This window comes from Pieris napi, chromosome 15 (genome assembly GCF_905475465.1).
Source record: "Pieris napi chromosome 15, ilPieNapi1.2, whole genome shotgun sequence".
NCBI lineage: Eukaryota > Metazoa > Arthropoda > Insecta > Lepidoptera > Pieridae > Pieris > Pieris napi.
Genome location: NC_062248.1, coordinates 476,067 through 489,339, shown reverse-complemented (window position 1 = coordinate 489,339; position 13,273 = coordinate 476,067). Strand labels below are relative to the sequence as shown.

The 13,273-nt window shown below is 33.4% G+C and overlaps 3 protein-coding genes across 3 annotated transcripts; 2 read left to right on the top strand and 1 right to left on the bottom strand.

Moving 5' to 3' along the window:
- Nucleotides 1–262: 262 nt before the first annotated feature.
- Nucleotides 263–1,733, bottom strand: LOC125056761 (protein suex-1-like). Its single transcript, XM_047660041.1, has 2 exons — nucleotides 1,464–1,733; nucleotides 263–1,031 (listed from the first exon to the last, which is right to left on the bottom strand). The coding sequence occupies exons 1-2, from the start codon at nucleotides 1,473–1,475 to the stop codon at nucleotides 753–755; spliced, it is 291 nt and encodes a 96-aa protein (XP_047515997.1). The 5' UTR covers nucleotides 1,476–1,733; the 3' UTR covers nucleotides 263–752.
- A 3,776-nt stretch (nucleotides 1,734–5,509) lies between these two features.
- LOC125056760 (cytochrome P450 6k1-like) lies at nucleotides 5,510–7,092 on the top strand. The gene has a single exon (XM_047660040.1). The coding sequence runs from the start codon at nucleotides 5,536–5,538 to the stop codon at nucleotides 7,036–7,038; it is 1,503 nt and encodes a 500-aa protein (XP_047515996.1). The 5' UTR covers nucleotides 5,510–5,535; the 3' UTR covers nucleotides 7,039–7,092.
- Nucleotides 7,093–10,890: 3,798 nt separating this feature from the next.
- LOC125056804 (cytochrome P450 6B2-like) lies at nucleotides 10,891–12,149 on the top strand. The gene has a single exon (XM_047660092.1). The coding sequence runs from the start codon at nucleotides 10,967–10,969 to the stop codon at nucleotides 11,969–11,971; it is 1,005 nt and encodes a 334-aa protein (XP_047516048.1). The 5' UTR covers nucleotides 10,891–10,966; the 3' UTR covers nucleotides 11,972–12,149.
- The last annotated feature ends 1,124 nt before the right edge of the window (nucleotides 12,150–13,273 follow it).

Below are 13,273 nucleotides of genomic sequence, written 5' to 3'. Positions count from 1 at the left end.
TATACCTGGACCTTTGATCATCTAGTAAGGAGCTGTTTATATAGAAATTATGACCGTCGATTGAATATGAATTACTTAATTTGAAAATGTTAACATAACAAAGTGACTAAGAAACACAAAGAAGTGACTACACAATATGTAAGAGAAACACAATATTAAGTAAAAAAAATACGCCTGTAAAATTTTAAAGGCAAATATAATACTAAACATTGCTCTATATTCTAGAAGGAAAAAAGGAAGCAGTTAAAATTAAAACATTTTATGAATGCATTATAATTGACATTTATTTACGGTGATATTTAGTCATAAGCTAACATAACTTAAATATTTATGAGATTTAAATAACATTATATATAGTCTTCGGCAAGTGCTTAAAATTACCCCTTATTTTTAAGTCAAACAGCTTTGTGTATAATATATATCACTACATGATTCATTTTTAATTACAACTTTATTATAAGAAATCATGACTTCGAATACTAAATTAGTTTTAAAATATGTTTGCTGATTTAATGTTGTAAAAGCTACTGACTTCACAAATCAAAAGGAATGGTCGGTACGTACCTACCTATAAAAATAATAAGAGAGATACCACTTTTAAGGCATCGACATTAAACACCAATACCACTTCAGTTCAGAAGATATGTACCAGATATAAAAGTGATTATGATACAGAAACAAAGAACAATCGTTATATAAACTATGACATACCGACCATATTTTATGATAATCTCTTTGTATTAGCCTCTTAATTACCACCAATAGCCATGTCCGTAAGGCGATCCATGGCCATACCATCCATAACTAGGCCAGCCATAGTAGCCATAGTGGGGGTAGTACCCGTAGCCACCAAAGCCTCCATAATGACCCCAACCCCCATAGTGACCACCCCAACTGGACGCGGCAGGTTGTAAGTCATCTTTTTCGGAAGTCAAGTCTTTTTCTAAAGCTGTGTCTTTTTCTAGTGAGACTTCAGCCGGGGCAGCTAAAGCCACCGCGATGATGGAGCTCAACATAATAAGACAGAAGACCTGAAATGGATGCATTATCTTAGAAGTGCGAAATGGTTTGATACAGGGATTAGGTTTAATTTGTAATTATCTTGTTCAGAACATCATTGTATCTGCCCTGAGCCAATTTCTGCAGAAAGCACACCATAGCCAAAACTAAAACATATCATGTACCATAGTAAAAAATGTAAATACTTAAAAAAACTGCAATATAAAATTTTATAAAAAAAAACGCTATCAAGACTTATTGCTTTCACGAAGAAGGAGACTCCTTCTAGAACTTCTAGCACTATTAAAAAAATCAGATAGCTTAAAGTGCGCCTATTAAATTCGAACCGATCACAAGAAACATTGCTACTAGGTATATATTTAAAAAAAATCCTTATAAAACAATTTAAATCTCGACGAATAAAATTTATAAACAGTTTTAATATTTAATAATTTTTAACTTACCTTGCAAGCCATATTGTTTTCGCGGTATTGTATCTGTAGGCAGGTGTACACTGATGGTGTCTTGACATACAATCACTTTATATTGTCACCGCGTCCTAGAGGCAACGGATGACTGAACACCTTCCTTGCCATTAGATGCCAATGACCTCCATGGTGTCTTCACAAGACTGTAGTAAAGGTTTGCAAGGACATCGCCTCGCTGGTAAAGAGGTACTTACCAGTTTCACAATGATGAAAAAAAAATCATTTCTCACTCTAATGGTCTGTAGTGATTTTTTCAAAATTCTTATTTTTGCATTTCCTTGATTATTTGAATCAATTAAATTATTTTTTTTAATAATTATAAATTTAATTATCATAACAATATTTTATACAGCTTTAATTAATTACTCTAATAATATTACATCAAATTTAGTTTGTACACATATATTGGTTTATTAATGAAAAATAAAAAAATCTGTGGCGCTACAACCTCTTTAGGTTTGGGCCTCAGATTTATCAATCTGGTTCATGATCATTTTTCAATCTAATAGGCAAGTAGCTGGTCAGCCTCCTGTGCCTGACACACGCCGTCGACTTTTGGGGTTTGACATCGATTTCATCACGATGTTTTCCTTCACCGTTCGAACAAACGTTAAATTCGCACATAGATAGAAAGTCCATTGGTGATCTTCCTTCCTTTAGCCGGGTATCGAACCTACGACCTAAGGGATGAGAGTCGCACGCTGAAGCCACTAAACCAACACTGCTCTTGGTTTATTAACGAGGGCGGTATCTACGTTTGTAAATGAGTCAGTGATACTGAATTATCAGGCAATTAATTAACATAACATTTTAATCATAATATCTATAGTCAATAAATGATTATAAAATAACATTCAAATTAAACATTGATCAGTTATATCACAGTACATAGATACAGTAATTTCGTATGATAGTGACACTTATCACGTTATCTAAAAATATTTGGAAATATCAACAAAGAAATAAGGAAAATAAATGTACATATTATTAAAAGAGATTTTCAGGTCTTAAATATCTATATTAAATATAGTATATATTTTATAATGAATATACTATACTAAAATACTTCATTTGTGTCGTTTTCTATTAATTATACCAATGTTTTTTCACTTTTGTAATTATACGCCTCGTGACAATAATCAGGCGAATGTTGAGTAAATAAATAGATTTCTTAGATAAAATATTTTATAAAATATTTACTATAGGTATCATGCCATGCGCTAGTTTATACAATTCTATTACCTCGACAATTGTGTTGAATATAACTCGTGTTCTGTTTTATCACAATTCTAGGTGAAAGAATGATTTGTATCTATAGTATAAACCGCGTACATATACGCGCTATTAATTTATCTGAATTTTATTGAAAATAATGTAACCATTAATACTTTTGGCATTAGAAATAATAATTATTAATAGTGGATAGTGTACCATAAACTATAATATTTTATCAAATCAAATACAATATACCGGTTAAGAAATTGTTAGGAGTTTAGGGCCCACAGTAATTTTAATATATTTCATTATCATCGTCCAAATAGGATTATATCATGTCATATCTTGCGAAGAATCGCCCCGCGGCGGGGCGGTATCACTTAACAAAATGTTAAAAAATACTAGTATTTAGTTTTAGAGTAAAACTCTAGGATAATGTGTTTTGCTCTTACATCGCGACATTTGACATTAAAAAAACGTGTACATCACGTTAAAATATCTAGTAATTAAAAGTACTATAGGCATGTTTTTGTATTTGGTCTTAACAGCGTGGAAGACATTCAATTGTTTAATTATGCCTCTTCCTTCCGAAGACTCATTACAACTGTCATTGAAAAAGTTAATTATAAGCGATTGTTTGGCAGTTACTACTTCTTATAATTTACCATAGAATTGTTTATAAAAGTATGTTATTCTATTTGCAATAATAACAAAATACATAATTGTTATTTGTACATATTACGTACAATTAACAATTAAGTCGTGGGTAGAGTTAATGAATTACTTGAAACTGCAATAGAGAATAACTTGAAAAAATTATTTGTGTCTTTCTAGAAGACCTATACATGTAAAAATGGCATACTAAAGAGTTAACTTTATTTATATACTAGCGGACTCGACAGACGTTGTCCTGTCTTAAATATGAATATTGATTTCGAATTGTAACTATTAACTAAAAAAATATTTCAGAAACAAAGTGTTTATTATTCTAATGCTTTATGATATACAACATTCTTTGTTTGTTTTTCTGGACATCTGTAACTTCAATACAAATATTGTATTCTTTTTTATAACCAAGTATACAAAGTGTTATGTTAGTAACGTGTATGTTAGTCTATACAAACTTACCAAAATTCCATAATAAATTTAACAATTAATATAAGGCGTGATAGTTCTGATCTAATGGTGGTGTGCAGAAGAAATTATTTTTTTGTTAGAAACCATAAATTAATTAGTTGTATGTATTTTATCAATATGATAACTCCGATCCAAACATTTGTTTTAAACGAAAGTCTTTTTTCTTACATCCTCTTTGACAATATTTGCAGCACGCATTCTGTTAATGTTATGTCAAACGCCATAAAAGCGCTATGCATAGAAAAATAAATTTTCCATCGTAACAAAAGTCAGGATTACCGTGAACAAGGGAAATAGGCATTCATTTTTATATTTAGAGATAGATAAAAGCTTGCGAACGCGCAGCAAACTGACACATTGTTAAAAGAAAAATAAAATAAAATATTTAATATGACTAGCACTTATAGACAAACATAACATCCAAAAAAATTAAGCTAAAAGATTAGATTATGAAAACTAAAGGATAATCGATTTCAAAATAAGTTTTGGCCAAAACGCTTTCTTCGGAAAGGAGGGACAAATGGGATGAAGGGATGCCAGGGGTATCTATTGATACTAAATACTAATACTGAATGTATGGAGATTTTTTATAATATCCAACGTTACAAAATAACTCTTATTAACTACTAGTCATAAAGAGTTAGACATAATAGTAAGATGAGTGAGTTTTTGGGAACCTATTTTCTCTTAAATCCTGTGCCCATATATCGCCCAGGATTTTGACACATCGGGAATTGAACCCCTATGAATTAACACTTTACGACAGTAATTATATAACTAAGATGTAAACATAGCAACAATACATTTCTCGTTTCTCAATGGATTATAAAGCGATTCAAATGTCAAAAAAATGATACAACGACCGGCGAAAAATACCGATTCCAACGTGCTTTGAATTATATATATTGAAAGACACAACAATTCTTTGCATAGAAAACTCACCTTTATTACATTTACTTTAATGTCTTTATTAGCTTGATAACATTTAACAATGCGCTAACTCTGTTGAATAGTTTGAAAAAACTTCTCAATGAAAATGCAACACACTTAGAATTTATATTATCTCTTAACAATAACTTGATACAGTTAGCGGATTTTGGGTTTATACGTCCGTATATTTAGGTCATATTAAATAGAAAAACGCAGTGTTGGCCTAGTGGCTTCAGTGTGCGACTCACATCCCTGAGGTTGCAGGTTCGATCCCTGGCTGTGCACCAATGGACGTTTAGTCTATGTGCGCATTTAACATTCGCTCGTACGGTGAAGGAAAACATCGTGAGTTAACCTTGCTTGTCTTGGACCCAAAAAGTCGACGGCATGTGTCAGGCACAGGAGGCTGATCACCTACTTGCCTTTTAGATTGAGACCCAGACCTAAATTGTATATAGGTTGTAGCACAACTGATTTATTTTATTTTTTAAATAGAAACACGAAAATTATTAGTTTATTGAATTAATTCTAAAAGATGCTTGGATTTGCTTTATTAAAATTGTTCCTATCCTTTAAAAGTCTATAGAAAATTTGAATAACAAAACAATATTAATTATAATCTCGTTATTTTTTTAAACTTGCAAGTCATTTACAAACCACATTAAATCCGATAACTTGTTGATACGTGTAATTGACCTAACGACGCGATCACTATATATACTTGTGTCAATTTATCTAATACTGCATTACAGATTAAAGTATCAATATGTTCACACTAATTTTCTTTGGATTAACTTTAGTATTATTTTTAATTTATTTCAATGGGAAATACAATGAAATTTATTGGCGAAAACGAAATGTTAAATTTTATCCGCGTAACAAAGTGACCGGTGTGTTTTGGGATTTCTTAACACAAGACAAAGCTGTTTTTGAGATTTTGTGTGAATTGTACAAGGATTATAAAAACGAGCCAGCTGTGGGCATTGGAGGAATATTAACTCCGACATTGTATGTTACGGATCCGGTTAACATACAACATGTTTTGGCGTCCGACTTTAATTCCTTCAACCATAGAGGAATAGATACGAACGAGGGAGATCTTTTAGCTGATAATATTCTATTAATGCATGGTAATCGATGGAAGCTGATGCGACAGAACATGACGCCACTATTTACATCGAAAAAGTTGAAATCCATGTACTACATTATTGATAAAAGTGCATTAGACTTTATCACATTATTGAAAACTAATCCCGATCTATGGCATGGAAAGACCTTTGATACACTTTCTACATTCTGCAGTGCTGCAGTTGGTGCTGCAGTTTTTGGAGTAAGCACAAAATCAATCTTTGATTCACCTTTCCTTCACATGGCTCGCGATGCCCTAGAGCCAAGTGTTGTAAACAATATAAAATTTTCCTTGGCAAATGTAAGTACTAGTCTGTTTAGAATTTTAAACATCAAACTTTTTAAAAGACACGAGAAATTTTTCATCGGTGCAATAAAACAAGTAATAAAAGAAAGAAAACAAGATAATGTTAAAAAACACGATTTCGCCGATATTTGTGTTATGCTACAAAACTCAGGCAATTTAATCGATAAAGAGACGGGCTTGCAAATGACACCGACGGATGAACTTTTAGCGGCTCAAGCATTCTTCTTCTTCGTTGCCGGCGTCGAACCGACAGCAACTGCAATTTTCGCTACTTTAGTTGAATTAGGACGGAATCCAGAACATCTAGCAAGATTACACGAAGAAATTGATGCCTCATTTGCTGAACATAATAACGAAATGCCGTACGATGCTGTAGTCAACATGACCTTCCTTGACATGGCTTTAAACGAAGCGTTGCGAATGCACCCACCGATTGGATTTTCAAGTAGACAGTGTGTAAAAGATACCGTACTTCCTACGGGTAATATTAAAGTAGATAAAGGTACTAGGATTTTCACACCTATATTTGAACTTCATCATGATGAAAGGTATTACGAGGAGCCAGAAGTTTACAAGCCAGAGAGATTTTCTGCTGAAAACAGAAATAAAATTGCTGATATAACTTATATGCCTTTTGGAAAAGGAAACAGAATTTGTGTTGGTATGAGATACGCCACTTTACAAACAAAAGCAGGCCTTATACACCTATTGCGTAACTTTACAGTTAAAACTATAATTGAAGATGGTGGAATGAGGTACAGTAAGCAACAAGTACAAGTTAGGCTGAATAACGTGGATGTGGAATTAATACCACGCCAAAATGTATCTCAATAAATTATATTTTTGATAAAATTGTTATTATTAATTAAACATTTGTATGCCAACTTATATGTTATTGTTTTCCTTACATAGAATTAGAAATGTATGCACTTTGTCTATACCCAATATGAGGTACAAATTTTCAGAAATGTGGGATATGTACATGGACACCAACGCCAAATGCCACATAAGATAAAATAAAAAAAGGATAATAAAAAAAGTTATACAAATTAGAACCAATGTATGGCATCGATATAAGGTGCACAAATATAATGCTTATAATTAATTAATTTACAAATATAGATAAATGTTACAAAAGAGCCCTTAAATTAGGTATATAACATTGCAAAAGAAGAGAGCGTTGAAAGAATGCACTTCTTGTAATCGTGTGCGCAGATTGCACATTCTAGATATTCTATTCAGTGGGACGTAGAACCTTTAGTGCGCTTAGTGGAGATAAAAAATGTCTTAAACTTCTAGATTCAGAAATACTCAATTTAAACTAGATATGAGGTATGTCCAGCATACCATTGCACAGTTTGAAAGAAACATAGGATCATAGGATCCCTACAAAAATGAAGGGGCTTTAACACTTCAACTTTTTAAATTAAGACGATCTCTAAAATGTAAATATGATCAAGAAAACATTTACCTACTATAATCTATGTAGTGTCAGTTTTCATATAAATAAAACTATTCTGGTCAATAATCCGAAATGTTTTGTATAATAATAATTTAACATTTATTCTGTCTTCGGGCTCTAGACCAGGGTTTAATAAAATCACGATCTCCTAATAATAATTTTTGTTGTAAGGGTGCGTCCACGTCACTCAAATAGCACGCGCGCAGCTCGCAAACGGTTCGCGAGCTGCACATTCGCCAGATGTGGACGCACCCCAACATTTTTTAATTTCGCCTAGGATTTTGACACTTCCGTAATTGTTTAAATAAATATTTAAATTAATTTATTTTAAATTTCAATTTAAATCTGTCTGTCAAAAAAATTAAACAACGACCGGTGAAAAATACAGATTACAACGCGTGAATGTTATCTATGGATATAACTATATTGAAACACACAACAATAATTTTCAGAGAAATCTCACCTTTATTACGTATAGATTAATGTCATTATTAGCTTGATAACGTTTAACAATGCGCTTTGTTAAATAGTTTGAAAAAACTTCTCAATGAAAATGCTACCCACTTAGAATTTGTATTATTTCTTAACAATAACTGATACAGTTAGCGGATTTTGGGTTTATACGTCCGTATATTTAGGTCATATTAAATAAAAAAACGTAGTGTTGGCCTAGTGGCTTCAGTGAGCAACTCTTATTCCTGAGGTAACAGGTTCGATACCCGGCTGTGCACCAATGGGCATTTAGTCTATGTGCGCATTTAACATTCGCTTGTACGGCAGCAAAAAGTCGACGGCATGTGTTACGCATGAGAGGCTGATCAGTGATCACCTTCTTGCCTATTGGATTGAGGCCCAGACCGAAATTGTATATAGGTTTTAGCACCACTGATTGGAGCTACCACAGCAGATGCTGGCATTCAATTAATTTCCGAGATTTTAAATGCTTGGGAAAATTCTCATGATGCCATTGGAGTTTTTTGCGACTTATCAAAGGCTTTTGACTGTGTCCATCACGAAATCCTAATCAAAAAACTTCAACACTATGGCATTGGCGAAAAAGCGCTAAATCTTGTGGAATCATACCTGAGCGATAGAATTCAAAAGGTAAATGTAAATGGAGCTATATCACAGGGATCCTCTGTTACTATGGGAGTACCGCAAGGCTCCATACTTGGTCCCTTCTTATTCCTCGTCTATATAAATGACCTACCATTTCTTGTAAAGGAGCTTCACGAGATAGTACTGTTTGCTGATGACACTTCGCTTTTATTTAAAGTGAAACGACAAAATCCATCACTTGATAACGTAAACAGTGCCATCTCCAATGTAGTTCACTGGTTTAATACAAATAATCTTAAGTTAAACGAAAAGAAGACAAAATGTGTTAAATTTGTAACTACAAATGTAAAAAGTAGTCATTCTCAAATAATAATTAAAGATGAGGAAATAGACTTTGTTGATAATGCGGTGTTCTTGGGAATTACTTTAGATAGTAAACTCCAGTGGGGCCGACACATAGAAGGTCTTTCGAATAGGCTAAGTTCCGCAGCGTTCGCAGTAAAAAAGATACGCGATCTTACGGATGAGAACACAGCAAAGCTTGTTTATTTCAGCTATTTTCATAGTATTACTAGCAAACTCGGCGAACTCCGTTTCGCCACCAGATGGCTTCGTTTTATGTAACATTTCGTTTGGTGATCCCGCTTTTCTGTTGAAATTTTCCCTGAATTTTCTTTGCTATAAACCTCACGGAGCCCGAGACCTTTCCAACGAATGCAAAACCGTGGAAATCGGTTCATGCGTTCTGGAGTTATAGCGTCAGGAAGGAAAACCCGACTTATTTTTATATAGTAGATGTCATATGGTGTTATTTTGTGGGGTAATGCAGCTGACATTAAATCGATATTTGTAGTGCAAAAGCGGGCTATAAGAGCGATCTGTGGGTTGTCCCCACGGGAGTCGGTCCGAAGCAAATTTAAGGAATTACATATTTTGACTCTGGCAAGTCAATACATTTATGAGAATATTTTGTATGTGCGGAAAAATATAGATATCTTTAAAAAGAATAGTAGCTTCCATAATTATAGTACTCGTAATAAAGACAAAATTAGCGCACCAACCAGAAGGCTGCATAAAACGAGTAATTCTTTCCAAGGCAATTGTATACGTTTTTTCAACAAAATCCCTAGTGAGATACAAGCGTTGTCAATAAATAAATTTAAATCGTACATTAAAGTAAAACTGCTTGCTAAGGCTTATTATAATATAAATGAATATTTAAACGATCCTAATGCTTGGATATGAGTTGCTCCAGTATATAATATAGGTAACACGACTGAATCTCTCGGCTGCATTTCCAGACTCTAGGGCGATCGTCAACATCCACGACTGTTTTAATGTAAAGTGGGAACAAACCGTGATCCATGTGGTATCCAATTATTTCAGTATTATTATTATTTTCTTATGTAGCCAAGTCCACATTTCAAGGATCGTCATGCTCGCTTAAATGTCATTGCTTGTGGCGGCGTCCATGCGTCGGGTTGTCTCTCTCCCTAAAATATGGCGAGGGGGCCGCTGGCTGGCCATGCGTCATACTCGTGAACGGGTGCTTCTTGTGGTGACTGGTCGTACTTGAATTCGTGTATGCGGTGATGTTAATTATTTCGACTATGTGTTTGCGTGTTGTTCCCACGAGAATGTAAGTACGTGCTCCTATTTCACCGTGCTCCTGCAAGTCTTTGTTTTTAATTTATGTTATTATTATTAATTACTTAAGATGTCATGTGGAACATGGTGTAATGGTTGCAGCTCCTTACAAACGTTGTGTAAAAAAAAAAAAACATGGCGATTAAAAAGAGTGGCGGAGAGTTTGTTGCCAGTTCTTCTCTTCCGTTCTACGCCCTTGATTTGAGAACTGGCAGTAAATGTAAAATTAGAAGCATTAATATATATTTCTTTAATGACGAATCATAAGTGTACATTGTGTTACCTACGTGAATAAATGATTTTTGAATTTTGAATTTGAAGTTAATTTTTAAATAGAAACACGTTAATGAATCACATATAGTGTTAATTTATAGAATTAACGCTGAATGATGCTTGGATTTGCTTTATTAAAATTGTTCCTATCAGCTTTAATAGTCTATATACAATAAGAATAACAAAACATACTAATTATAATCTCGTTAATCTTTTAAAACTTGCAAGTCATTTACAAACGTGGGATTGACCTAACGACACGGTCACTTTATTTACTTGTGTCAATTTATATAACACTTTATTACAGATTACAATATCAATATGTTCACACTGATTTTATTTGGGTTAAGTTTAGTTTTATTTTTAATTTATTTAATTGGGAAATATAATGAAATTTATTGGCGTAAACGAAATGTTAAATTTTATCCGCGCAACAAAGTGACTGGTGTCTTTTGGGATTTCTTAACAAAGGACAAAGCTGTTTTTGAGATTTTGTGTGAATTGTACAAGGATTATAGAAACGAGCCAGCTGTAGGCATTGGAGGAATATTAACTCCGACATTGTATGTTACGGATCCGGTTAACATACAACATGTTTTGGCATCCGACTTTAATTCCTTCAACCATAGAGGAATAAATGCAAATGAGGGAGATCTATTAGCTGATAATATTCTATTAATGCAAGGTAATCGGTGGAAGCTAATGCGACAGAACATGACGCCTCTATTTACATCGAAAAAGTTGAAATCCATGTACTACATTATTGATAAAAGTGCAGTAGACTTTATCACATTATTGAAAAATAATCCCGATCTCTGGAATGGGAAGACTTTTGATACGCTTTCTTCATTCTGCAGTGCTGCAGTTGGTGCTGCTGTATTTGGAGTGAGCACAAATTCTATTTTTGATTCGCCTTTCCTTCACATGGCCCGCAATGCTCTAGTGCCAAGTGTTGTTAACAATATAAAATTTTCCGTGGCAAATATAAGTAGTGGCCTGTTTAGAATGTTAAACATCAAAATTTTTAAAAGACACGAGAAATTTTTCATCGGTGCCATAAAACAAGTGATAAAAGAAAGAAAACAAGATAATGTTAAAAAACACGATTTCCTAGATATATGTGTTATGCTACAAAACTCAGGCAAATTAGTCGATAAAGAGACGGGCTTCGAAATGACCCCGACGGATGAGCTTTTAGCGGCTCAAGCATTCTTCTTTTTTATTGCTGGTGTTGAACCGACAGCAACTGCAATTTTTGCTACTTTAGTTGAATTAGGGCGGAATCCAGAACATCTAGCAAGATTACACGAAGAAATTGATGCATAATTTGCTGAACATAATAACGAAATGCCGTACGATGCTGTAGTCAACATGACCTTCCTTGACATGGCTTTAAACGAAGCGTTGCGAATGCACCCACCACTTGGATTTTTAACTAGACAGTGTGTAATAGATACCGTACTTCCTACGGGTAATATTAAAGTAGATAAAGGCACTAGAATTTTCACACCTATATTTGAACTTCATCATGATGAAAGGTATTACGAGGAGCCAGAAGTTTACAAGCCAGAGAGATTTTCTGCTGAAAACAGAAATAAAATTGCTGATATAACCTATATGCCTTTTGGAAAAGGAAACAGAATTTGTGTTGGTATGAGATACGCCACTTTACAAACAAAAGCAGGCCTTATACACCTATTGGGTAACTTTACAGTTAAAACTATAATTGAAGATGGTGGTACAGTAAGCAACAAGTACAAGTGAGACTGGATAACGTGGATGTGGAATTAATACCACGCCAACATGTATCTCAATTAAATATATTTACGTCAAAATAATTACTATTAATTCAACATTTGTATCCATACTTATGTATTATTCTTTTCCTCACATAGAATAAGAATAAAATGTATGAACTTTGTGCAATCTTAACACTGAAATTGGTGTACAAATTTACAAAAAAATTGGATCGATTTATATATTTAAAGCCGCCAAACAATGTGTGGCCTCGAGAAAATGTCTTGACGGCGTGCAGAAACATAATGCTTATAATATGATAATACTTATAAATAATAAGTTTACGAAGATAAAGATGAATATTACAAAACAAATACAAAAAAAGACATTCAATTACAGAGTGATAAAAGAATGCACTTCTTGTAACCGTGTGCGTAGATTACACATTCATCCATTATGTTCAGTGGGGCATAGAACCCTCAGTGCGCTAAGTGGAGATAATACCTCGTAATAATCGATTACTAATGTTAATATTATGATCAAGAAAACATTTACCATAATCAATGTAGTGTCAGTGTTTTATATTTACAAAATTATGCAGGTCAATTAACCGAAATTTTTGTAAAATAATAATTTAACATTTATTTTGTCTTCGGGCTCTAGACAAGAGTTTAATAAAATCACGATCTCTTATAATAATGCTTTTGTTCTCCATCTCTTATTTTCCATCCTGTTCAACCCTAAAACTCCGATCTATCTCAAAAATGATTTCAAATTTTTGGGAGCTCATAACTATAGCTTACGTTCTTGCGAAAACTATATCCTAGAAATCCCATCTCCTCTCCTCCTTTCTTGGCGAATGCTTTAAGGTCTCTGCATTTAGGCTATGGA

What these genes read in the sequence shown, in the direction of transcription:
- LOC125056760 (XM_047660040.1), top strand. Translation starts at nt 5,536, where the DNA reads ATGTTCACACTAATTTTCTTTGGATTAACTTTAGTATTATTTTTAATT.
- LOC125056804 (XM_047660092.1), top strand. Translation starts at nt 10,967, where the DNA reads ATGTTCACACTGATTTTATTTGGGTTAAGTTTAGTTTTATTTTTAATT.